General features: G+C 57.9%; 2 protein-coding genes across 7 annotated transcripts; one reads left to right on the top strand and one right to left on the bottom strand.

The window, feature by feature from the left end:
- Nucleotides 1-32: 32 nt before the first annotated feature.
- On the bottom strand, nucleotides 33-9810 carry ANO8 (anoctamin 8). 4 transcript variants are annotated; one of them, XM_021083564.2, is made up of 19 exons: nucleotides 9526-9810; nucleotides 8646-8756; nucleotides 8401-8533; nucleotides 8080-8218; nucleotides 7903-7999; nucleotides 7149-7265; nucleotides 6944-7071; nucleotides 6684-6845; nucleotides 6204-6356; nucleotides 5959-6085; nucleotides 5778-5833; nucleotides 5600-5674; nucleotides 5241-5372; nucleotides 4031-4843; nucleotides 3596-3787; nucleotides 3363-3494; nucleotides 3172-3282; nucleotides 1389-2055; nucleotides 33-560 (listed from the first exon to the last, which is right to left on the bottom strand). In XM_021083564.2, exons 1-19 carry the CDS (start codon nucleotides 9629-9631, stop codon nucleotides 181-183), a joined length of 3831 nt encoding a protein of 1276 aa, XP_020939223.1. In that variant the 5' UTR covers nucleotides 9632-9810; the 3' UTR covers nucleotides 33-180. The 4 variants fall into 4 exon arrangements, with proteins under 4 accessions (XP_020939223.1, XP_020939224.1, XP_020939225.1 ...); XM_021083565.2 differs by having other exon boundaries at nucleotides 9580-9810; XM_021083566.2 differs by lacking the exon at nucleotides 5241-5372.
- Nucleotides 9811-11748: 1938 nt separating this feature from the next.
- On the top strand, nucleotides 11749-15093 carry GTPBP3 (GTP binding protein 3, mitochondrial). 3 transcript variants are annotated; one of them, XR_014837420.1, is made up of 9 exons: nucleotides 11749-11852; nucleotides 12192-12445; nucleotides 12556-12642; nucleotides 12736-12938; nucleotides 13090-13162; nucleotides 13255-13398; nucleotides 13550-13854; nucleotides 13946-14224; nucleotides 14397-15093. XR_014837420.1 is itself a non-coding variant. In XM_021083562.2 (9 exons), exons 1-9 carry the CDS (start codon nucleotides 11800-11802, stop codon nucleotides 14620-14622), a joined length of 1485 nt encoding a protein of 494 aa, XP_020939221.1. In that variant the 5' UTR covers nucleotides 11749-11799; the 3' UTR covers nucleotides 14623-15093. The 3 variants fall into 3 exon arrangements, 1 of the variants encoding a protein (XP_020939221.1); XM_021083562.2 differs by having other exon boundaries at nucleotides 13550-13715; XR_014837421.1 differs by lacking the exon at nucleotides 13550-13854.
- Nucleotides 15094-21793: the final 6700 nt, after the last annotated feature.

Below are 21793 nucleotides of genomic sequence, written 5' to 3'. Positions count from 1 at the left end.
CCTGGTCGAAAGGAAAACGGCAGATAGAGGGGCTCCAGGCCCCTGGCCCTGCCCCAAGAAGGGGCAGCCAACACTGGGGTACATTGGCCCGACCCAGGCGATTTCTGGGTGGCGGCCGCAACCCCCACCCCGTCCAGGATTGATATTGCATATGAAAACAGGAAGGCAGGGCGGGCGGAGCTAATGCCAGCCACTGGGCCAGCACACCGTCTGGGGACTGGGGCTGGGGCTGGGGTTGGGGCTGGGGCTGGGCGAGGGCGCCGGGGGCTCCGAGGTGGGAGGCAGTGGCGGCGGCGGGAGGCTGTAGAAGCTGGCGTCCCCCGGCAGGGGCTGGGGGGCGGGCGGGGGCCCGGCAAGGGCGCAGGGCGGGCACTCGGCGGCGGCAGGGGCCTGGCGGGGGGCGGCGCCCTCGCCCCCGCAGCCCCACGGCCCGTCCCACTGCCAGCAGCCGGTGGGTGGCGTCGGGGGCCGGGGCAGCGGTGTTGGCGGCGGCGGCGGCGCAGGGCTCCGGCTGAGGCGGGTGCGGAGGGCGGGGGCGCCCACGGGGGCCAGCGCTGTCCCTGCGGAGGCGAGAGGGGCCGTTCCGGGGAGATGCCGCCCCTGCCGCTGGACCCCGCTGGGGACCCTGCCCGCGCTCCCTCCCGGGCTTTCAGGCACATGGAGGGCCTTATTGCTTCTGATCAGTGACAAGGGGTGGGCTTCTTCGGATGCGTCCCCCGCCTCTGGGCACTGGGCCCCTCCCCCTCACAGAGAGGACAGTCTGAGGAAGTCCCTCTGACTGCTGGCCTATGTCCCTGGTGCTACAGCTGCCACCTCTGGGGCTCCCTGGGATAGGCTGCTGGACCTGGGGCTGAGATGAGGTGGGAGAGGCCGCGGTGAGGCTTGTGGCTCTGCTGCAACCCTGAACTCCCTGTGGGTGGGCAGCCCCAGCCCCACCTCCAAGGAAGGCCTGCTCGAACAGCTGGGCTGCAGAATGGGGACTTGCATAGAGGCCTGGGGGGTCCAGTCCCCCCAGAGTGAGCTGGGTGTGGGGTCTCAGGGGGCAGGAGAGGCTGGGCCAGGTAGTGAAGGGAACTTCCTCATCTCTCCTGGCACTGGAGCACGGCAGGCTGGCGCCCTGGGAGGGGCACTGGGACAGGGGGCTTTGGCATCCCTCCCTGGGGGTGAGGAGGGTCAGGCACAGGGCTCCAGGCTCTCTGGGGTCCTGGAGAGACTGAGTTGGCTTTGACCAAGAGGCTCCAGGTACCAACCACATCCCCAGGTGCCCAACTGGGACCGGAGACTGGACCTCCTCTGTCCCCCTCAGCCCCTCTCCCCAGGCCTGGACACCCCACCCCTACTCCCAAAGCCCAGCCCAGAGTCCCCACCCCCGAGTTAAAGCTTGTGACCTGAGCCTTCCTCTTCGGGCCGGGGTGTGTCCGGCTCCTCAGCTGAGGCCTCGTCCACCGGCCCACTCCGCTGGGCCCGGCCACCGCCACTGCTGGGAGTCCCGTCCTGCCGGGCCTGCCCGCCCGCCCCGTTGGACCCAGCCTCAGCTCGGGCCCCGCCGAAGGGGAAGAGCTTGCCGGCATGGAAGGCCTTGGGTGGCGAGTGGCTACGTTCGGGGTCCCGCCGGGTCTCGGGTGACTTGAGGAATTTGAAGCTGAGGAAGGCTGGCAGGCGGGTGTCACTGCCTGTGGGCGACTGGGCAGGGGGTGGCCGGGTGGTGAGGCTGGTCCCCGTGCCAGCCAACGAGGACGTGGCCCCAGAGGACAGGAACTTGCCCTGCAGCGGGATGATCTGCTTTAGCTTCATGACGTTGTTAGGTGCCAGCAGGGACCCTGGGCGCTTGGGCCGCTCTGGCCCATGGCCACCTGCCCCACTGCCCTTGGCCTTGGCTGAGGCCTTCTCAGGGGCAGTAGGGTCCAGCCCGGAGCCCTCAGCCCGAGCCTCCTCCCGGCCACTGGCGTCTCGCTCCTTCCGGGCGTGATGCTCCGCATGGCGCTGGCGTTCCTCCTCCTCCCTCCTCCGCCGCTGCTGCTGCTGGTAGCGGTGCTGGGCTTGGCGCTCGTGTCTCTGCGGGCAGAAGGCAGAACGGAGCCTTTATAGGGACTGGGAAGAGGAGGGGGAGTGTGAGCACCAGCCCAGGTGCTCTTTGCGAAAGTGGGGAGAGATCTACACACTTAATGGGCACCAAATGCATCCCTGGACCCACACCGGTGCTTTCTGAGAATTGAGAAAAGAATGAACATTTACTAGCCACCAACTCTGTCCCTGGTCACATGCCAGACACTGTCTTAGGAATTGGGAGAGTGTAAACAAAAAAATGGACCTCAACGTTTCCCTTCTTTCTGGAGAACTGGTGAGAGACAGCTGTGACTGGGGCAGACCAGAGACTTTACTGGCCCAAACAGTGGCCAGTAGTCACACGTGGCATTATCAATGCCAATTTAAATAACTGAAATAAAATAAGATAAAAATTCTGTTTCTCAGTGCACCAGCTAGTTTCAAGGTCTCGTTGGCCATCTGCAGTGAGGGGTGACACGGGCAGCGCAGATCTAGAATATTTCCATCACCATGCAGAGCTCCACCCATTGGCGCCAGTGAGCTCCTTGGCCTGCTTGGCAGCTTTCTGAGGAATGCAGCAGAGGCTGGGCTTCTAGGAAGCATCAGCCATGTGCCTGGCCCCAAAAGGGGCAATGCCGGGCAAACTGGCAGATGACAGTACATGCATGCCAGCCTGGGGCTGGATGTCACCAAGATTCTGGAAGGGACTGGACCCCTTTGGAGCGCTACTTATCACACCAGGCTCTGCACATTTGCCTTCCTACTAAGGTTTTTTTTTTTTTTTTTTTTGTCTTTTTGCTATTTCTTTGGGCCGCTCCCGCAGCATATGGAGGTTCCAAGGCTAGGGGTCGAATCGGAGCTTAGCCACCGGCCTACGCCAGAGCCACAGCAACGTGGGATCCAAGCCGCGTCTGCAACCTACACCACAGCTCACGGCAACGCCGGATCGTTAACCCACTGAGCAAGGGCAGGGATCGAACCCGCGACCTCATGGTTCCTAGTCGGATTCGTTAACCACTGCGCCACGGCGGGAACTCCCCTACTAAGGTCTTGACTGCCAGCCAGGCAAGGCAGAGAAGCCCCATGGAACAGAGGAGTAAAGCGAGCTGGGGCTGACCCACATACCTTGAAGGCTTCTCGGCGCTGGTACTCCAGCTTGGCCATCTCCTCGGCCACCCAGCCTGGGATGTCGGGGATGGCCACGTGGATGAGGTACTTGAGGAGCAGAGCGAAGTGCTAAGGTGACAGAGGAAGAGGCTGCAGGCGCGGGGATGCCCACCCACCGCCTGGCTCCCCTGCCCGGCCACCAGCCCCACCTCGAGCACCACCACGGACACGATGGCCGCCTCGGGGCTGAGCCAGGGGAAGAGGCGCTGCAGCTGCCCACACTGGCCAATTAGGTAGCAGTTGACCACGATTGCCAGGACACCCATGACTTCCATCACCTTCTGCAGGGGGACACTGGGACTCAGGTGGGGTCCGGCCACCCTCCCCAGCCCCTGCTCCTCCTCGCTGCACCCTGGCTCGGAGCCCTTGGCCCTCCTCCCACCTGCCACTGGCCAATGCTCTCCACCCGCTGCCCAAAGGGCCGCTGCAGCCCCGTGCACAGCTTGAGGGCGTCGCTGCGGATCTCGATGAGGTTGTTGACCAGGGCACAGAGGGCAGCCAGGGGGAAGGCAGACGAGAAGAGCACGACGTAGCCGAACTGCACGAACATCTCCTGGTAGTCCTGGAACGTGTCCTGTGGGCAGGCACCTGGGTGTAGCCTAGGGCTCTCCTCTTCCCTCAGACCAGGATCCCTCTTCCCCAGACCAACTTTCCTCTCATCAAGCCTGCCTCCCTCAGATTATCCTGCATGGACCCGGAGCTTCCCCCTCTGGCAGGTTCCCGACCACATCGAGGGTCCCATTCTTCCATCCTTTCACCCTCACCCTCCTCCACCCTCAGACTGTGCACTGTGCCCCTCTAAAGATGCCCTCTGCACCTCGTATTTCTTCATACAGCTCTCGAGCTCGGCCTGGGTGAGCTGGGGCGAGTGTTCCTCCTCAGGTGGGTCGATCCAAGATGACCGGTTCTGCCGCCGCTGCCTCCGGGCTGAGTCACCCGAGCCCGGCTCTGGGTCCGGGCCCCCATCAGGCCCCTGGTCCCGGCCCTCACCTCCGGCCCGGCGGAGCAGGACAGTCGGGGGCTCACGCTCAGGGCTGCTCGGAACCCCCTCGGCCTCGTCGTCCTCCTCAGCCAGCGTGAACACACCAGGTTCCAGCCCCTTCTCCACCATGGTGGGGCTCCCCTCCTCCAGGAGGGCCTCTGGGCTTGGGCCAGGCCGCCGCCGCCCAGCCCCCCGCTCAGCAAAGCTGACTTTTTTTAGCCGGAGCCCGCAGTCCAGAAGGCTGCCCTCCTCGCCTTCCTCTTCGTCCTCCTCCTCTTCATCCTCCTCCTCCTCCTCATCTTCCTCCTCCTCCTTGCCCCCCAGGGGCCCATCCCCCACCTCCCCACCTTCCCCCGCTGGCCGCCGCTCCACTGTGGCCTCCTCCTCCTCCTCAGGTGCCCCACAGCCCCCGCTGAGACACCTGCGACCTCCCCCGCTGCTGCCGCCACCGCCACCCTCTTCAGCCTGGGTTTCGAGGCGGCGGGGTGCAGGGCGCCGGAGGCTCAGCAGGCCCAGCAGGGCACGGGCCAGCTCCCAGGCGGCCCGCAGGCCAAGCTCGCCACGGCCCAGCCGCCGGTACAGGTGTGGCTGCAGGACCTCGCGAACATTCTGGAGGAATTGGCGGGTGATCAGCAGAGTGGCCAGCATCTGGGGACAGGAGGGGGCAGAGAGAGGCCACGTGGGGGGAGGGCAGGGCCCTGGGCACCAGGACAAGCGGCGGGAACTGGGCACCCACGCTCCTGGAGCATGCTTCCAGAAACATCCTGAACCCAATTTGGACATCCCTGGATAGGGAGGCAGCCCCAAACTGCAGTCAGTCTAGCCAATCTCCCGGGCCGGCAATACGTGTTTTCAGGCCTCCCTGCTTGCAGCACCGGCCAAGAGCTGAGCTGGTGCCCAGGGCCCCTAGGGGCCCCTGCTACCTGCACCCCATCAGCAGAGCCATGTCCCCTCAGAGCATGCACCCTCGGCTTGGCATGAGGCCCCCAGCACAGCCACACTGCCCACCCCGGCGAGGCCCTGAGGGCTCGCCACCTGCCCATACTTTGGCCCGGGCCATGAGCAGGAGGCCCCGGAGGGAGAGGAGGAGCAGACGGAACCGCAGGGCCACGAGCGGGACCAGCACCGCCCAAAGCTGCCGCTCGAGGCTCTGGGACAGGGACAGGACGATCAGGAGCTGTGGAGGGACCGACGGACAGGTGGACGGACAGATGGGGTGGGGGGGCGACAGGCAGAGAGAACACACAGACAGACAGAGAGGAGAGAAGGATGGAGGAGGGGGGAGGGGCTGGAGAGCCCATGGACCCCAAGAGCCAGGTCTGGCCCCCCCTGCTGGCTGCCATAGTGGGAAGCGGGGGGGGGGGGGGGGGCGCGCGCCGACACTGCCTCAGGCCAGGGTCTCACCTCTTTCAGGCGCTCCATGTCCTTGAGGTAGAAGCCAATGTAGAAGAGGCTCAGGTATGAGTTGACGAATTGGAACTGTGGGAAGCAGGTAGGTGAGTGGTCACCCTGCCACCTCTGATCCCAGGAGCCCACATGTGCTCTCCACAGAACCCCTGCCTGCCTGCTGGCCACCACTCACCAGGACGACCTTGATGATGAGGTGCTTCTCATAGGCGCTCTCCAGCCGGTAGTTTTCTGGGGGCCAAGGAGGCAAATGAGGGGGTAAGCCCAGATCCCCATGGGCAAGCAGGGACCCCATAGGGCAGTGGGGCCCTGCCTCATGGGGGGTAGGCAATGGGACCTCCCCTCCCAGGGCGTACCCATGTCGTTGAGCCAGATAGCCAGCTTCTTGTAGCCCTCGGCACTTGCGCTGACCAGCAGGGCCAGCATGACTTTGGGCAGGAAGCGGGCAAGACGTGGCAGCCCCTTCACGCTCAACACTAGCTCCTGCAGGGGCAGGGGGTGGGTGTCACAGGTCACCCCAGCAACTTGGCTCAGCTCTGGGAACACCTGGACAGGTGGTTGTCAGGTGGAGGCCAAGGCCAGGGCTGGGGCCGGAGGTCACCTGTAGCTGGAAGCAGCCGAGCATGAGCAGGAACACGCAGGCCAGGCAGGTGAGGCACAAGGGGAGACTCACAAGCAGCTGGAAGAGCAGCCGCTTCCAGGGTGGGTAGTAGAACTCCTCGGCCCGAGTCACGGGGCTGATGCGTCGCACGCCCTGGCAGAGGGTGGGGGCCGGGCCCAACATGAGATCAGAGGGGCTGCCTCTGCCCTGTGCCCTTCCCAACTCGGTGTCTCTCTGTCATGCTTTGCTATCTCCATGCCCCCACCTAGTGCACCCTTCCCATTCCCTCAGATCTAATTGCCCACCCCTCACCCTCAGGGCATGCAGAGCCCTCCCCCCACTAGCACATCCTCTTGGAGCTGCAGCCCTATTTCATCCTTCCCTTTGTTCCTGCAGTGCCCCCACCCCCTGCCCATTGTACTTTCTCTCTTTTTTACCCCATTCTTGAAGTCCTTGGACTCAGACTCCATACCAACTGACCCTGAACTGGGGTCGTGGCTCCTCCACGGCTTCCCCAGGTGAGTCCAGCGTCCCCCACTTGTAGGCCAGCTCCGCCCCCCTCCGTTTCCACTCCTCCAAGAACAGTGTTGACCACACCACATTGAAGAGGGCAAAGACCACGCAGGATACATCCCGGCTTGTCTGGGGGTGGCAGAGGAAGGCTGACATGTTGGCTGGCCCAGCCCAGGAAGGAGGGATGTCTTGGGCGTCCCAGCCCCTGTCCAGTCCACACCCGGCACCTGGTCAGCCTCCGTGAAAGTGTACAGGACAGAGCCAAAGACGGCCGGGTACACCATCGCCGATGTGTAGAAACCCAGCCAGGCGAAGTACATGGCAATTTTCACGCCAAAGTAGTCGCAGATCTCATCTGCCAGAGACAAGAGGGTCCCAGTCAGCCCTGCCTGCCTCCTGAGACCCCCGCCCACCCCTTGGCCCGGGCCACACCTAGAGGCTGGTTTTCACACACAGCCTGTACCCATGACTTCATGAGGCGGTTCAGGATGCGCTGCTCATGGACTGGGAACACCTGCTGGATGATCCCGCGGGCTGCCAGTTCAGGGACTGTTGGGGGACAAAAGTGGATGACCCTACCTTTCTGCCAGTGCTGAGCTTGGCCATCCCCTCTTGGCTGAAACCCGTCACAGATTTTTGCCTGCTCTTAAGCGTGCAGAGGCTTTTCCCAGGAGAGAAGTTCTGGATGGAAGTTTCTTCTTCAAAATTTGGGAGGTGCAGGGGCAGGTGGGGAGGTACAGGAAAACTGGGAGGGTGGGGGTACCAGTGGAAACCATGACTTAAAATAGAGCTATTTGGTCTCAGCTCATTGCTCCAAACATCTGAAGAATGGTGCAAAGCTGGCATTAGAAGGTGAACCTGAAGCAGCTGATTTTCTGGAGGGGAAACTGAGGTCTGCGGTTGCACCACACAATACATGGAGTGCTGTCCATGGTCCTGCCCCAACCTGCTAACCCAGAAAAGGGTTTCCCTTGGACCTGCCTCGGAGGCGACAAGCTCCACCCCTTTGCTGAGGCCACACCCTTCCAATTCATTGATCGATCTCCAGGCCCCTCCCAACTCCTCGGTAGCCCCTGATTGGTTGCACTCAGGCCCCGCCTTCCTACCCCTCCTACTTTGAGAGCTGTCCTCTAAGAGCCCCCGCCAACTCCCCACATGAGTAGAGTGTTGGCCCCGCCCCACTCACTGATTGGCTGGTCCTCCAGAAAGCGCACATTGTGCAGTGCCTCGCCCTGCTTGGCACGTAGGTTCTGCAGCCAGAAGCGGATGATGCTCTGGCGCTCCTGCAGGGGACAGGGCGTGAGCACAGGGAGCAGCCGGCCACGGGCTAGGAATGTGCGCTGGGGGCCAGAGCCGGCCGCACCTGGGAGGTGAAGAAGCGCAGCTCACTCTCCACATTCTCGTAGATGAAGTCCTCCTCGCAGGAGAAGCCGCGGGTGCCCCCGCCAAACTCAGCCTTCACTGCTTTGCGCAGACCCAGCTCGTCGGCCCCTCTGAGTAGGCTGCGGGAAGGGCAAGGGAGGTGGGATCACAGGGAGACCCTGGCTCACCATCCTGGAACTAGGGATGGTGTACCTGGTGGCCGTCTGGGACAAATGCAGGGTGGCTGGATCTCGCAGTTGGCACTTGTAAGGGCGGGGAGCTGAGTAGCAGGGTCAGCGAGAGGCCAGGGACAGGGACTCGCCTCTCATACGTGGCGGTGACGAAGAAGGCATAGGCACGCGTGTGGCGGTGATGGCGGACTTGCACGATGAGCTCGGGGATGCCCACACGGATGTGGTTCAGCAGCCACAGCAGCGTGTGGTCATCGGTCGTGTCTGCCAAGGGTACAGGGACAGATGGGTCTTGCCACGAGTGGTCCAAGACCTCCTACAGACTCCCACTCAGAGAAGCTTAGCTCAGGGGCCTTGGGCTACTGGGCAGAAGTACCTGGGAAGGTCATCAACACATCGCAGTTCTCTGTAGGCACTGTCTTCATCCATGCCTTGTGGGACACCAGGTACCGACCCACCTGCAGGAGCCGCTTCCCAAAAAGCTTATCTGGGGAGCAGGCAGGGCAGGATGGGGTCAGCCCACTCCTGGATCAGGACCCTGGCCTCCAGTCTCCGCCCCTCCAGCCCTGGCACCTGATCACACACTCGCCAGGGCTCCTGGGCATTCAGCCTGGCATTCAAGGCCCTGTGAGCTCTGGCCTTGGCTTGTTTCCTTCCCTCCACGTCCTTGCACCAGCCAGGTCCTTCTCCAGGAATGCCCTTCCCCCAGGTCCTTCCTTACAAATCTTACTCATTCTAGAGGCCCAGCTCCGCCTCCAAAACCACAATCGCTGGGCACTCACTAGCAGCTCTGAGCGCCTCACCACATTATGTCATAGCTTCCTCATAGCAGGGTGCGGTTCTTACCCCCATTTCACAGGTGAGGAAACTGAGGCAGAGAGCATCTAAGTCACGCGCTCAAGGTCACACAGTCGAAAAGGGATTTGAACCCAGGACTATGTGATTCTGTATCCTCTATGGAGAGGGCCTCCCAAGCGCATCACTGCCGGGCCGCGATCCCGTAGCCCAAGGGGTGACTAGGCTCAGCCCGGGGACGGGGCTCTAGGAGGGGCGTGTCCGTGTCTCTGCTCTGGGACCCCTTAACCGCTGCACGGTCACAGCCGCGCCCGCCGGGCCGCAGCCGCAGTGCCGGAGGAACGGGCCCCTCGACTGGACTCCAGGCCCGGGACCGCTGAGTCCAATCCCGCTCCCCGTACAGCCGCCGTGAACATCCCAGGCACCTGCAACCCTGTCATATTCAGGCACTGCACACATACCCAGAACTCCAGACGCCGGGGCTGCAGGCTCGCCCTCCGGCGGAGGCCTCTTACCACGTTCGTCCTCCAGGGACGTGCCCCCGGCGCCGGAGGCGGATTCGGCCATGGCGAGGGCAGGGCGGGTCAGGAGCTGCGGGTGGCCCAGGCGCCGGGGGCCCGCGGGCTCATGGGGCCGGTGCAGCAGCCGAGTGCGCTGGAGGTGGAGACAAAGGCCGCGCCCGCCCGCGCCGGCCGCCGTCCCCGCGTGCCCGAGATTGTTTCTCGTCCCCGTCCGCGCCGAACCTCGATTCTCCTGGGCCCAGCGCCCGTCGTTCTCTGGTTCTCGACTCCGCCCGTGTTGTTTTCTGAGTTTCGTTCTCGCCCGCCCACCTCGCTCTCTGGTGCTCGTCCCCGCCCGCACCGAACGCGAATTCTCCTCCTGGTCCCCGCCCGCACGGTATTCTGGGTCTCGTCCCCGCCCGCCGTGGACCTGGATCCTCCGCCTCCTAGCTTTAGTTTCCACATCTGTTTGGAATCCGAGGTGGACGTGGGAGGGGGCGGACCTAGTCGGGGGAAATTCCTGGTAGCAGAAATTTCAACCACCGCAGCAGGGATGAGAATAAATATATCAGAGCCTGCCTTAGGGCCTTAGCACATGCTGTTCAGCTATCTAGGACTCTCTTCACACCCTTTGTCCAGTTAACTCCAACACCTTTAAAGATGTAACGTCCTCAGAGAGGATCTGATTGTGTTACCAAATTTAGCAAATAAAAATACAGTCCTTCTGGAGTTCTCAACGTGGCGCCGGGGAAACGAATCCGACTAGGAATCATGAGGTGGCAGGTTCGATCCCTGGCCTCGCTCAGTGGGTTAAGGATCCGGCGCTGAGGTGAGCTGTGATGTAGGTCGCAGAGGTGGCTTGGATCTGGCGTTGCTGTGGGTGTGGCATAGCCTGGCAGCTGTAACTCCGATTCGACACCTAGCCCAGGAATCTCCATATGCCGCGGGTGCGGCCCTAAAAAGCAACAACAACAATAATAATATTACAGTCCTCCTAGTTAAATGTGAATTTCGGATAAATGAATAAATTTTCAGTATGTCCCAAGTATTGCATGGGATATAGTTACACTAAAACGTTACTCATTGTTTATCTGAAATTCACATTTAACTGAGTGCCCTGTATTTTGCCTGTCACTTGGACCTCCCGACCACCCTGAATGGCCTCCTCCATTAGACTGAAAAGCCAGCGCGCGCAGAGTCCCAGGCAAATTCTGTTCTCACACAGTAGGCACTTGATGTATACTTTCGACAGACAGAACTCGGAGACGGCGAATGTCATCGTTTGCCCTTCTTTACAAATGAAAAAATTGAGCAGAGCGAGGCATGGGGTCTTTAGACCTGTATCCTGTTCGTCTTCCCAAAGTATATGAGCGCCGCCCTCCCGCTCCGTCCTAGAACCAGAGAATTAGTCGTGCGAAAGCGTCCTGCTGAGATCCCACCCGTCCGGTGCCTGGAATTCCACCATCTGCGCTTTATTCCATCAGCCGCCGCTGTCCTGGGTTAACCTGAAAGTAATCTCTGAGACTCCCCTCTGGCTTTCGGGGAGCCATAGACCAACCGAACACTCAACTCTGCAGCAGCAGACCTGGGCCAGAGTAGCCCAGAGGGGCGAGAGGACTGTGCTGGGGGTTCTAGGGAAGCTTCCTGGCAAAGGGGACCTTGGAGCTAGGCACTGAGGCTGAGCTTGTCAGAGGAAGAAGGGTATACGAGGCCATGGAGACAGCGGGAGGAAATCTAGGGAGGGGTGAGAACTGTAGAGTTCCGAGAAAACTAGAAATCTTCCCAGAAGTATGGACAAGATTTTCCCAGGGTCAGTGCATAGGTTCCCCGGAATTCTCTCCCGGTCACTGAGATGCTCTTGCTTCGCCTAAGGCTATGTAGTGGCCAAACGGGACTCAAATCCTTTCTTCTCCATAATTCCCACCGCCCTAAGCCAAGCCCTGTTCTTACCCCCACCCTCTTTTCCGGTATCTCAGATCCCTGCTGCTCTAGGATCCCAAAAATTCTGTCTAATGTTGCAGGGGGAACACCATTTAGCTGCACCCGGAGTGCTAGCACCCTGTCCTTTCCTGGAATCAGCCAATAGAAGCTAAGATCTTCAGTGGGTGGGCGGTACGTCTTCTACGGGGCCCAATGGTAACCGAGAATTGTTGAGCCCTTTACGGATCACGCCGCGAGGTGGGCGGGGCTAGCCCCGGCTGGGCGCTGCCAAGGCTGGTCGCTGATTGTGAATCCATGTGGCGGGTACTATGGACCCTGGTAGCCCGGGCGGCACGTGGGCCTCTCAGGTGGGGCTTCTCACTTGGGGGAGGGGGTGTGACGGCGTAGGGCGCTGCTTGGGGCCCAGATCCTCTCCCTAGGATCTGGAGGTCCAGTTCCCTTTGGCAGAGCCGTATTTTTGGTCTTCTTCCAAGGCTCTGTCCATCCCCCTGCCGCAGAGCCCACATGTGGATCAACTTCTCTCAGACATCTCTATTCAGTCATCTTACGGCCTCAAACCTTCCAATCTTTTCATCCCCCCGGCCGCAGAACTTACACTTGGGGCATCTCCTGACCATCTAGCCTTCGATCCACCTGCCACTCTGGCGGCAGAGTTTCTCAGAACACTGACTCTCCTCCTCTTCCAGTTCCAGGCCGTGCCCGCGCCAGAGCAGTGGCGCCCCGGCCCTGGGTCCCGGGTCCACTATCTTCGCACTGAGCTCTGGCCAAGGCCGCTGCGGCATCGCTGTCATTAGAACCAGCGGCCCAGCCAGCGGGCACGCCCTCCGGAGCCTTACGGCGCCCCGGGACTTACCCCCGGCCCGCAAAGCCTGCCTGCGCCTCCTCAGCGACCCCTGCTCTGGGGAGCCTTTGGACCGCGCGCTGGTGCTTTGGTTTCCAGGTGAGGGACTTCAGATCTGCAACCTCATATAGCTTCTATGACCCAACTTCCTCCTTCCGGACTTTTACCCAGGTGGTATCCTCCTGACACCTATCTCCTCACCATACTAGGTCCCCAGAGTTTCACCGGTGAGGATTGCGCGGAGTTCCATGTGCATGGAGGCCCAGCTGTGGTGAGTGGTGTCCTGCAGGCCCTGGGTGAGTCTGCAGCCTTGGGTTTAAGGTGTGGCTATATACCAGTGGGCCTGGATAGGAACCAAAAGGGGCTTAGGACCCTGAACCTTCCTGCAGGCAGTGTGCCAGGGCTGCGGCCAGCAGAGGCAGGCGAGTTCACCAGGAGGGCATTCGCCCATGGGAAGCTGAGCCTGACTGAGGTAGAGGGGCTGGCAGATCTGATCCATGCAGAAACTGAGGCGCAGCGGCGGCAGGCCTTGAGGCAGCTGGACGGGGAGCTGGGCCACCTCTGCCAAGGCTGGGCAGAGACCCTCACTAGGGCAAGTACACCATTTGCTCATCACTTGCCTGTCTAACCTGCATGAGAGCTTCCTGTGAGCCCACAGTCGGGCACCTTGGGCCGGGCCAGACCTGGGGACACTGGGGGGTGGGTTCCTGGGTGATCACACTACCCAAACTCACCTCTTTCAGGCTCTGGCCCATGTGGAGGCCTATATTGATTTTGGTGAGGATGACAACCTAGAGGAGGGCGTCCTGGATCAAGGTGGGTCTGCCTGGGGGTGGGAGGTGGGGACATCTGGCATCTCAGCCCTTAGAGACCCCCTTACTCTCCCTCCTGCTTTCTTCCATCTACAGCTGACAGCGAAGTGCGGGAGCTAGAGGTGGCATTGGGCACACACCTTCGAGATGCCAGGCGTGGACAGAGGCTTCGCTCAGGGGCGCACGTAGTGGTTGCTGGACCTCCTAATGCCGGCAAGAGCAGCCTGGTGAACCTGCTCAGTGCGTGGGCAGGGGGGCGGGGCCCGGGGCAGGGGGTATACTAGGAGCTGGGGTACTGAGCTTTTAGGGGTGAGCAAGGGGCCAGGGAGGTAGAACACCAGCCAGCTCCAGCCCTGCCCCCGCCTCTGACCCTACCCCACCCCACCCCCAGGCCAGAAGCCTGTGTCCATCGTGTCCCCTGAGCCGGGGACCACCCGAGACGTGCTGGAGACTCCCGTGGACCTGGCCGGGTTCCCTGCGCTGCTGAGTGACACGGCGGGGTTGCGGGAGGGCGTGGGGCCTGTGGAGAAGGAGGGCGTACGGCGCGCCCAAAAAAGGTGGGCAATCAGGGTGGTCGGAAGGGGAAACAGGGCCCTTCCTCTGCTGTTTCAACCCCTTGCCTTTATTTTTCATTTTTCCTCAATGAGGAAAGGCCACTAGACCCCAAGTGGAGAGTCTGCTATTTGGGGAGGGCAGGTTTGTAACGTTCTGCCTCTGTCCCTGTCCCCACCCAGTGCTCGTAATGGCTCAACTCTGGGGTCCAAGCTCCATTCTCTCACTCCCCCAGGCTGGAGCAGGCTGACCTCATTCTAGCCGTGCTGGATGCTTCTGACCTGACCTCTTCGTCTAGCTGTAACTTCCTGGATACTGTTGTCATCCCCACGGTTGCTGGGAGCCCCCATGGGAGCAGCCAGCGCCTCCTGCTGGTGCTGAATAAGTCGGACCTGCTGCCTTCTGGGGGCCCAGACCTCCATCCTGACCTGCCCCCCTACCTGCTACTATCCTGTCTGACCGGCGAGGGGTTGGATGGCCTCCTGGAAGCGCTGAGGAAGGAGCTGGCTACATTGTGAGCCCCCTTTGCACTCCACAGCCTCCCTCTCTCCAAGTTCAAGTTCAGGGGCTAAGCCACTGGCTCTGGGCAGGAACCTGCCCTATAGGCTCAGTTTCTATATCTAGCAAATCATATGAGCACCCTTCCTTTGAATGTTGAGAGAGACTCCATCCTTTGTCCCTTCCAGGTGCGGGGATCCATCCACAGGCCCACCGCTTCTCACACGGGCGAGGCACCAGCATCACCTTCAGGGCTGCCTGGATGCCCTTGGTCACTACAAGCAAGCAAAAGACCTAGCTCTGGCAGCTGAGGCACTCCGGGTGGCCCGAGGGCACCTGGCCCGCCTCACCGGCCGAGGGGGCACCGAGGAGATCCTGGACATCATCTTCCGAGACTTCTGTGTGGGCAAGTGAGAGGACAGCCGGAGCTCAGGCCCAGGCTGAATGGACACCCAGAAGTCTTGATACAGCTGGGAACAGCTTAGGCCAAGTGGGAGTCTCTCCTCCTCGGGGAAGAATTTGACCCCAAATGGTAAAGCCTCTGTTGCTGGTGGTACTCAAGCTGCAGCTGACCAGGTTCCCTAGTGGGGCCTTGCTGGGAGTTCAGGCCCTGGAGTAGGACTGAATGCAGGAAGCACCTGATGCTGGGAGAGTACGGGTGAGCTGGAGGTTGGAGGGTCTCAGGGGTCTTTGTTTCATGGTTTTTAATTTATTTTGCAAATACCAAAGGAATGTTAAAAAAAAAAAATACACCTCAGAAATGTTTAACTACCCCCTCCCCTGGGGTCAGGGCTTAACTTATATCCTTTCGGAACTTTCTCTGCCTGTTTTCATACCTGTGGATGCACCTATAAAACATGTTTTGTCTTGTATTTTGTACACAAATCAGTGGTTTTTTTTTGTTTTTTTTTTTTGTCTTTTTGCTATTTCTTTGGGCCGCTCCCGCGGCATATGGAGGTTCCCAGGCTAGGGGTCCAATCGGAGCTGTAGCCACTGGCCTACGCCAGAGCCACAGCAACGAGGGATCCGAGCCGCGTCTGCAACCTACACCACAGCTCACGGCAACGCCGGATCGTTAACCCACTGAGCAAGGGCAGGGACCGAACCCGCAACCTCATGGTTCCTAGTCAGATTCGTTAACCACTGCGCCACGACGGGAACTCCTCAAATCAGTGTTTATGGCGCTGCAAACTGTGATTCCTTTTGTGTTACTAATCTTGAAACGTTGCTGCTTTTATCTTAAAAGTGACTTGCAAAGGAATTCCCATTGTGGCTCAGCCAGTTAAGAACACAGTGTCCATGAGGATATGGGTTCGATTCCTGGCTTCGCTCAGTGGGTTAAGGATCCGGCGTTGCCATGAGCTATGGTGTAGGTCACAGACGCCGCTCAGATCTGGTGTTGCTGTGACTGTGGCATAGGACAGCAGGTGTAGCTCCGATTAGACCCCTAGCCTGGGACCCTGCATATGCTGTGGGTGCGGCCCTTAAAAAAAAAGGAAAGAAAAAAAAATGACTTGCAATGAGTTTTTGTCATGTCCTAGTGGTTAACGACTAGTATCCATGAAGATTCGAGTTCGATTCCTGGCCTCGCTCAGTGGGTTAAGGCTCCGGCGTTGCTGTGAGCTGTGGTGTAGGTGGAAGATGCGGCTCAGATACCCAGTTGCTGTGGCTGTGGCATAGGCTGGCAGCTGCAGCTCCGATTCAGCCCCTTGCCTGGGAGCCTCTGTATGCCATGGGTGCAGCCCTAAAAAAGACAAAAGACCAAAAAAAAAAAAAAAAAGCCTTGCAAAATCCTGAGCCTTACGTCCTCTCCAAGCTTATTCATTCAGTGATTCATTCACTCAGCAGATATTTGTCAAGCATTTACTATGTGTTAGAGTTGTTTGATTGGATCTTTATAACAGCAGTGGGTATTTTGTTAGTTTTACAGATGGGGAAACAGGCTCAGAGAAGAGGTTAGTTGCCAGAGGTCTCCAACTTTGGGATGGCACAGAGGTTGGCTTGACTGCAATTTGAGTTCATTGTGAGCTTCCTGTGCAACAGGGTGCTGGGAACCAGAGGGGAGCAAGCAGGCATCACTCCCACCATTGCTGAAGAGACACAGCAGCTGTGCAAGCTTACAATGAAGAGATGTGGGAGTTCGAGTTGTGGCTCAGCAGAAATGAATCTGACTAGTATCTGTGAGGATGTGGGTTTGATCCCTGACCTCACTCAGTGGGTTAAGGATCCGGCATTGCCATGAGTTGTGTAGGTTGTAGACGCAGCTCAGATCTGCGTTGCTGTGGCTGTGGCGTAGGCCAGTTGCTATAGCTCTGATTCAACCCCTAGCCTGGAAATTTCCATATTCTGCAACTGCAGCCCTAAAAAGCAAACACACACACACAAACCAGTGGAGAGACCTGACCTGGTCAGGACTTGAGAGCAGACGGGCGCCACAGAGACACCTTGGCCTGACACCTAACTGGTGATGAGTTCTCTTGTGGCACAGAGAGTTAAGGATCCAGCATTGTCACTGAAGCAGCTTGGGTCTCTGCTGTGGCACGGGTTCGATCCCTGGCTGGGGAACATCCACATGGCCATGCTGAGGGCATGGCCAAAAAAATTTAAAAAGTGAGAAGAAGGAAACCAGATGGAAGAGGCTGGCAAGACGTTCCCAGGCAGAGGGCAAAGAATGTGCGGGAGCATCCTGGTGAGTTTGAGGGACAGAGAGGTGGCTAGTTTGGCTGAAGCCGGGTGAGTGAGGGCTAGAGAGGAGAGGGATGAGGTTGGGTGAGGGGAGAAGGGAGAAGGGCCTAATAGGTTTTTGATTCCAGGACCTCGAGGTGGTAGTGAACAACCAGCAGAGGGCGCTTTGCTCTAGCGAATAAAATGCCTACCGGTCCTCCAGCGAAGCTCGGGAGGAGTTCCGGTATGGTGCCCGGGATCCAGTCTTCCACACCCACTTGGTGGCCTAGCAGTGGTTAACTCCACTTGCCACAGGCGGAAATGGAGTCTCAAATAGGGTCAAGATCTTTTCTAGCATCAGAAAAAAAAAAAAAAATCTCTACCTCCAGTAGTTGAAGATACAAGCTCTCCGGTTCCAGGGGACGCATGAGCAGAGGCTGGGAGGTGTCTGGGGCCATCACCCAGTGAAAGGAAACCTCCGACGCTCTTTCTTCAGGACGTCATTGCAATATGTCGCTATCTGTTGATTTGTTTGCTTGTTCGCCAGCTGGAGTCCCCTTACTGACTGGCGGGAGGGGAGCTTCTGGAGGGAAAAATCACTCCTGTGGGCTGAGTCCCCAATATTGTTATTACATCCATTTTGCAGAAAGTCAAAAAGAAGCAGCAATAATGTAGGTCTAGAAGGGGTGGGTGCCCAGAGGTCCCCCGTGGGGGGAGGGTCTGGAGGGTTTCCAGAGGGGTGAGTGGGGTCTGAGTGAAGAGAGAGACTGAAGCTCTTGGAGAAGGATGCTTGGCCCCGCCCACCTATCCCGGGCCCTGGCACACAGCTAGACCGAGGTCCTTGGCTCCAGTCCCTTTTTTCCAAGAAAAGAGAGGTGGTTTGTGGGAAACAGTCATGGAGGTTATTTTTAGAGGTCACAGGAAATCCCTAAAGAGTCAGAACCTCACGCAGAGACTGGACCACAGGGTCAGGGAGGTCTGTCAATTGCTCCCTGGCTGGTACTCAGCTCCCACCTGCACTACCACCCCCACCTCGAAGGGGAGGGCACCGGCCTGGGAGAAGTCAGAGCTAGAGGGTTGGGGCTGGGAATGAGGGAAGGCAGGGGCTGGCACGGTACCCAGAGGGAACAAGAACTATGTCTAGGGCATCTAGGAGGGCTGCCTGGAGGAGAGATCTCTAAGGCCAGGCCTTGGGGGAAGACTTTGCAGGCAAGAAAAAGTCAGTCTAGTCTAAGGGCACAGCACAATTGAGTCAGTGAGTCTTTGGGGAGGTGCCTATTGGTGTTAAGGATTCGACATTGTCCCTGCTGTGGCTGAGGTTGCTGTTATGGCTCAGGTTTGATCCCTGGCCCTGGAACTTCTGCATGCTATGGCCGTGGCCCAAAAAAAAAAAAAAAAAAAAAGTGAGTCTTTAGTGAAAGAATCAAATGTCCAGGACAGGGAGTCCTGGTTGTGGCTCAGTGGGTTACGAACCCAACTGGTATCCATGAGGTTTCAGGTTCGATCCTTGGCCTCACTCAGTGGGTTAAGGATCTGGCATTGCTGTGGCTGTGGTGCAGACCAGGAGCTGCAGCTCCAATTCGACCCCTAGCCTGGGAACTTTCATATGCTGTGAGTGTGGCCCTAGAAAGACAAAAAAAAAGTGTCTAGGACAGCTGGAGGCAAAAGTGGCACTGTGCATGGGGAAGGAGGGCACAAGAGAGTTGAGGCGCTGGGCCCTGTTCCCAGGGTAACGAGGAGACAGAGAGGGTGTGCAAGCAGGAGAGGCACATGGTCAGATACCATGATGAAAAGATCCCTCTGGACCAGCACAGAGGCTCTGCTGGAGGCAGAGGCTGAGGTCCAGGTAGTTGAAGGACTGAGCTGGAAACAGGAATGGGGGCTGGTTAGAAGGGTGATATGCTAGGAGATCCTGCTGTGGCATCTCGGGAGCACTGGGACGCAGGTTGGATCCCTGGCCTGGCGCAGTGGGATAAGGATTGGTTGTTGCTGCAGCTGTGGATTAGGTCACAACGGCAGCTCAGATCTGATCCCTGACCCAGGAACTCCAGATGCCATGAGGCAGCCAAAGGAGAAAAAGAAGAAGAAAAAAAGAAAAAGAAAAAGAAAAAGAAGAAGGGTGATATCCTAGGATGCTCTGAATGGGAGAGACCAAGAGTCAGAGAACCAAGGGTCCACAGAGTTTTGGATGATTTTTTTTTCTGGTTCTTTTTTGGCCACCCCTGCAGCATAGGGAATTTCCCAGGCCAGGGACTGAATTTCAGTCACAGCTGCAACTTACACCGCAGCTACAGTAACATCGGATCCTTAACTGCTCTAGGCTAGGTGCCTCCTCAGAGACAAGCTGGATCATTAACCCACTGAAGCCACAGCAAGACCCCCCAGCATGATTATTATTACACTCATTTCTAGGTGAGTAAATGGAGGCTGATACGACTGAGTCAAGTTCCGATGTGGGAATGTCAGGGTCTGGAATCCAGACTCTGGTGTTGTCCTATGGTTGCTGGGACTGGCCTCTGTCAGCATCCTCATTAGGACTCCAGGCTTCTCAGGCAGTAGGCTCAGGGTCAGGGACGTCCCTGCTTCCTTGGGGCTTCCAGACTAGCCTGTCTGGGCAGCTGGGCCTGGCTGACCCGCCTGCCCTGGCTTGGCGGGGCCCCAGCCGAGTGTTTCCTGCAGCCGCCTGTCTCTCGCCCCGGTTTCCGTATCCAGGAAATATCGCTCCTTTGTCCCTCCTGACTAGCCTGCCCTAAGCGTGGCGTTGCCAGCCCTGGCTCCTTGTGACTCATCCCTCCCCGTCCAAGGTCCTGGGGGATGGGCTGGGAGGGAATCAAGGTGGGGGGACAGACAAGCTGAAATTCTAGACAACAATTTTTTTTTTGTCCCAACCAGAGGCATATGGAGGTTCCCAGGCTAGGGGTCAAATCAGAGCTGTAGCCGCCGGCCTGCACCACAGCCACAGCAACGCCAGATCTGAGCTGCATCTGTGACCTACACCACAGCTCACAGCAACGCCGAATCCTTAACCCACTGAGTGAGGCCAGGGATAGAACCCAAATCCTCATGGATACTAGTTGGATTCATTTCCGCTGCGCCACAACGGGAACTCCTCCAGACCACGTTTAGACTATTTCCCTAAATGGCCATTTGTTTTGTTTCCTAGAGTTTTTACTGCTCAGGGTAAAGTCTTAGGAGTGGGGTTGTTGAGTCACTAGTTTTGTGTGTCTTTATGTTTATTAAATACCATCAAACTAATTTCCAGAAGGGCCATGATGACATGTACATTTTTAACAGTCCTATCAAAAAATACCCTTTTCTCTACATCTTCACAAGCAGTAGATATTACGGCTTTTAACTTTTTCCCCCCAGTCTGTTGGGTATGATATGATTTCCTTGTGTTCCTCTAATGTGCAAAATTTCCGCAGTTTCCTGCTAATTTAGTGATGAGTGAGTTGAAGTGCTCCCAAACTGGATGCTGATGCCCTTTCTAACATCTCATCTCCCCACAGAAAAACCCAAAACGAAACAAATGCCTGAGACTTTTGTGATGGTTTTCTGGAATCATTTGGAGAAAAGGAGTTCCTGCAAATCATGATAGACTGTGGTACCTCAACAATTGTTGTCTGTTCCTGGGGGAATCTCTGCAAAGTTAGCAAAAACTAAAGCTGCAAAGAGATAATCTGCTTTTTGAGAAATGGCTTATTTGTATTTATTAAAGAAACTGGAGTTCCCGTCCTGGCTCAGTGGTTAACGAACATGACTAGGAACCATGAGGTTGCAAGTTCGATCCCTGGCCTCACTCAGTGGGTTAAGGATCCGACATTGCCATGAGCTGTGGTGTAGGTCGCAGACGTGGTTCGGATCTGGTGTTGCTGTGGCTCTGGTGTAGGCCGGTGGCTACAGCTCTGGTTAGACCCCTAGCCTGGGAACCTCCATGTGCCATGGGAGCGGCCCTAGAAAAGGTGAAAAGAAAAAAAAAAAAAAAGAAACTGCCTTTTATTTATTTATTTTTAAATTTTATTTATTCTTTTTTTTTTTTTTTTTTTTTTTGTCTTTTTTGTTGTTGTTCTTGTTGTTCTTGTTTTTGTTGCTATTTCTTGGGCGGCTCCCACAGCATATGGAGGTTCCCAGGCTAGGGGTTGAATCGGAGCTGTAGCCACCGGCCTACGCCAGAGGCACAGCAACGCGGGATCCGAGCCGCGTCTGCAACCTACACCACAGCTCACGGCAACGCCGGATCGTTAACCCACTGAGCAAGGGCAGGGACCGAACCCGCAACCTTGTGGTTCCTAGTCGGATTCGTTAACCACTGCGCCATGATGGGAACTCCTATTTATTCTTTTTTTGTCTTTTTGCCTTTTCTTGAGCTGCTCCTGCAGCATATGGAGGTTCCCAGGCTAGGGGTCTAATCGGAGCTATAGCCACTGGCCTACGCCAGAGCCACAGCAACACCAGATCCGAACCGTGTCTGCGACCCACACCACAGCTCACAGCAACGCCAGATCCTTAACCCACTGAGCAAGGCCAGGGATAGAACCCACAACCTCATGGTTCCTAGTCAGATTTGTTAACCACTGTGCCACAATGGGAACTCTGAAACTGCCTTTTAAATATCTGCTTTTGGGGGGCAGGGGGCAGGGGTAGGCCACGCCAGTGGCATAGGGAAGTTCCTAGGCTGGGCGTCGGACTGGAGCTGGAGCTGCCAGCCTCTGCCACAACCACAGCAACACCAGATCTGAACCAAGTCTGCAATCTACACCACAGGTCACAGTAATGCCAGGTTCTTAACCCACTTAGTGAAGCCAGGGATTGAACCTGCAACCTCATGGATGGTAGTAGGATTCGTTACTGCTGAGCCACAATGGGAACTCCAACATCTGCTATTTTATTTTATTTTATTTATTTATTTATTTATTTATTT

This window comes from Sus scrofa, chromosome 2, assembly GCF_054392235.1.
Source record: "Sus scrofa isolate SSC_HxYL_T2T_F1_AM1 chromosome 2, Sscrofa_HxYL_maternal_Yorkshire_Landrace_v2.0, whole genome shotgun sequence".
Classification (NCBI taxonomy): Eukaryota; Metazoa; Chordata; class Mammalia; order Artiodactyla; family Suidae; genus Sus; species Sus scrofa.
This window is presented reverse-complemented; position numbering and strand designations above follow the sequence as displayed.

Excerpts from the sequence above, each read along its gene's own strand:
- GTPBP3 (XM_021083562.2), top strand. The coding sequence starts at position 11,800 with ATGTGGCGGGTACTATGGACCCTGGTAGCCCGGGCGGCACGTGGGCCT. Across the intron at positions 12,939-13,089 it reads GGGCAGAGACCCTCACTAGG|GCTCTGGCCCATGTGGAGGC; the intron begins GCAAGTACACCA and ends CACCTCTTTCAG. Across the intron at positions 13,399-13,549 it reads CAGCCTGGTGAACCTGCTCA|GCCAGAAGCCTGTGTCCATC; the intron begins GTGCGTGGGCAG and ends CCCCACCCCCAG.
- ANO8 (XM_021083564.2), bottom strand. The coding sequence starts at position 9,631 with ATGGCCGAATCCGCCTCCGGCGCCGGGGGCACGTCCCTGGAGGACGAA. Across the intron at positions 5,834-5,958 it reads TATCTGGCTCAACGACATGG|AAAACTACCGGCTGGAGAGC; the intron begins GTACGCCCTGGG and ends CTTGGCCCCCAG. Across the intron at positions 3,788-4,030 it reads GCTGTATGAAGAAATACGAG|GACACGTTCCAGGACTACCA; the intron begins GTGCAGAGGGCA and ends GCCTGCCCACAG.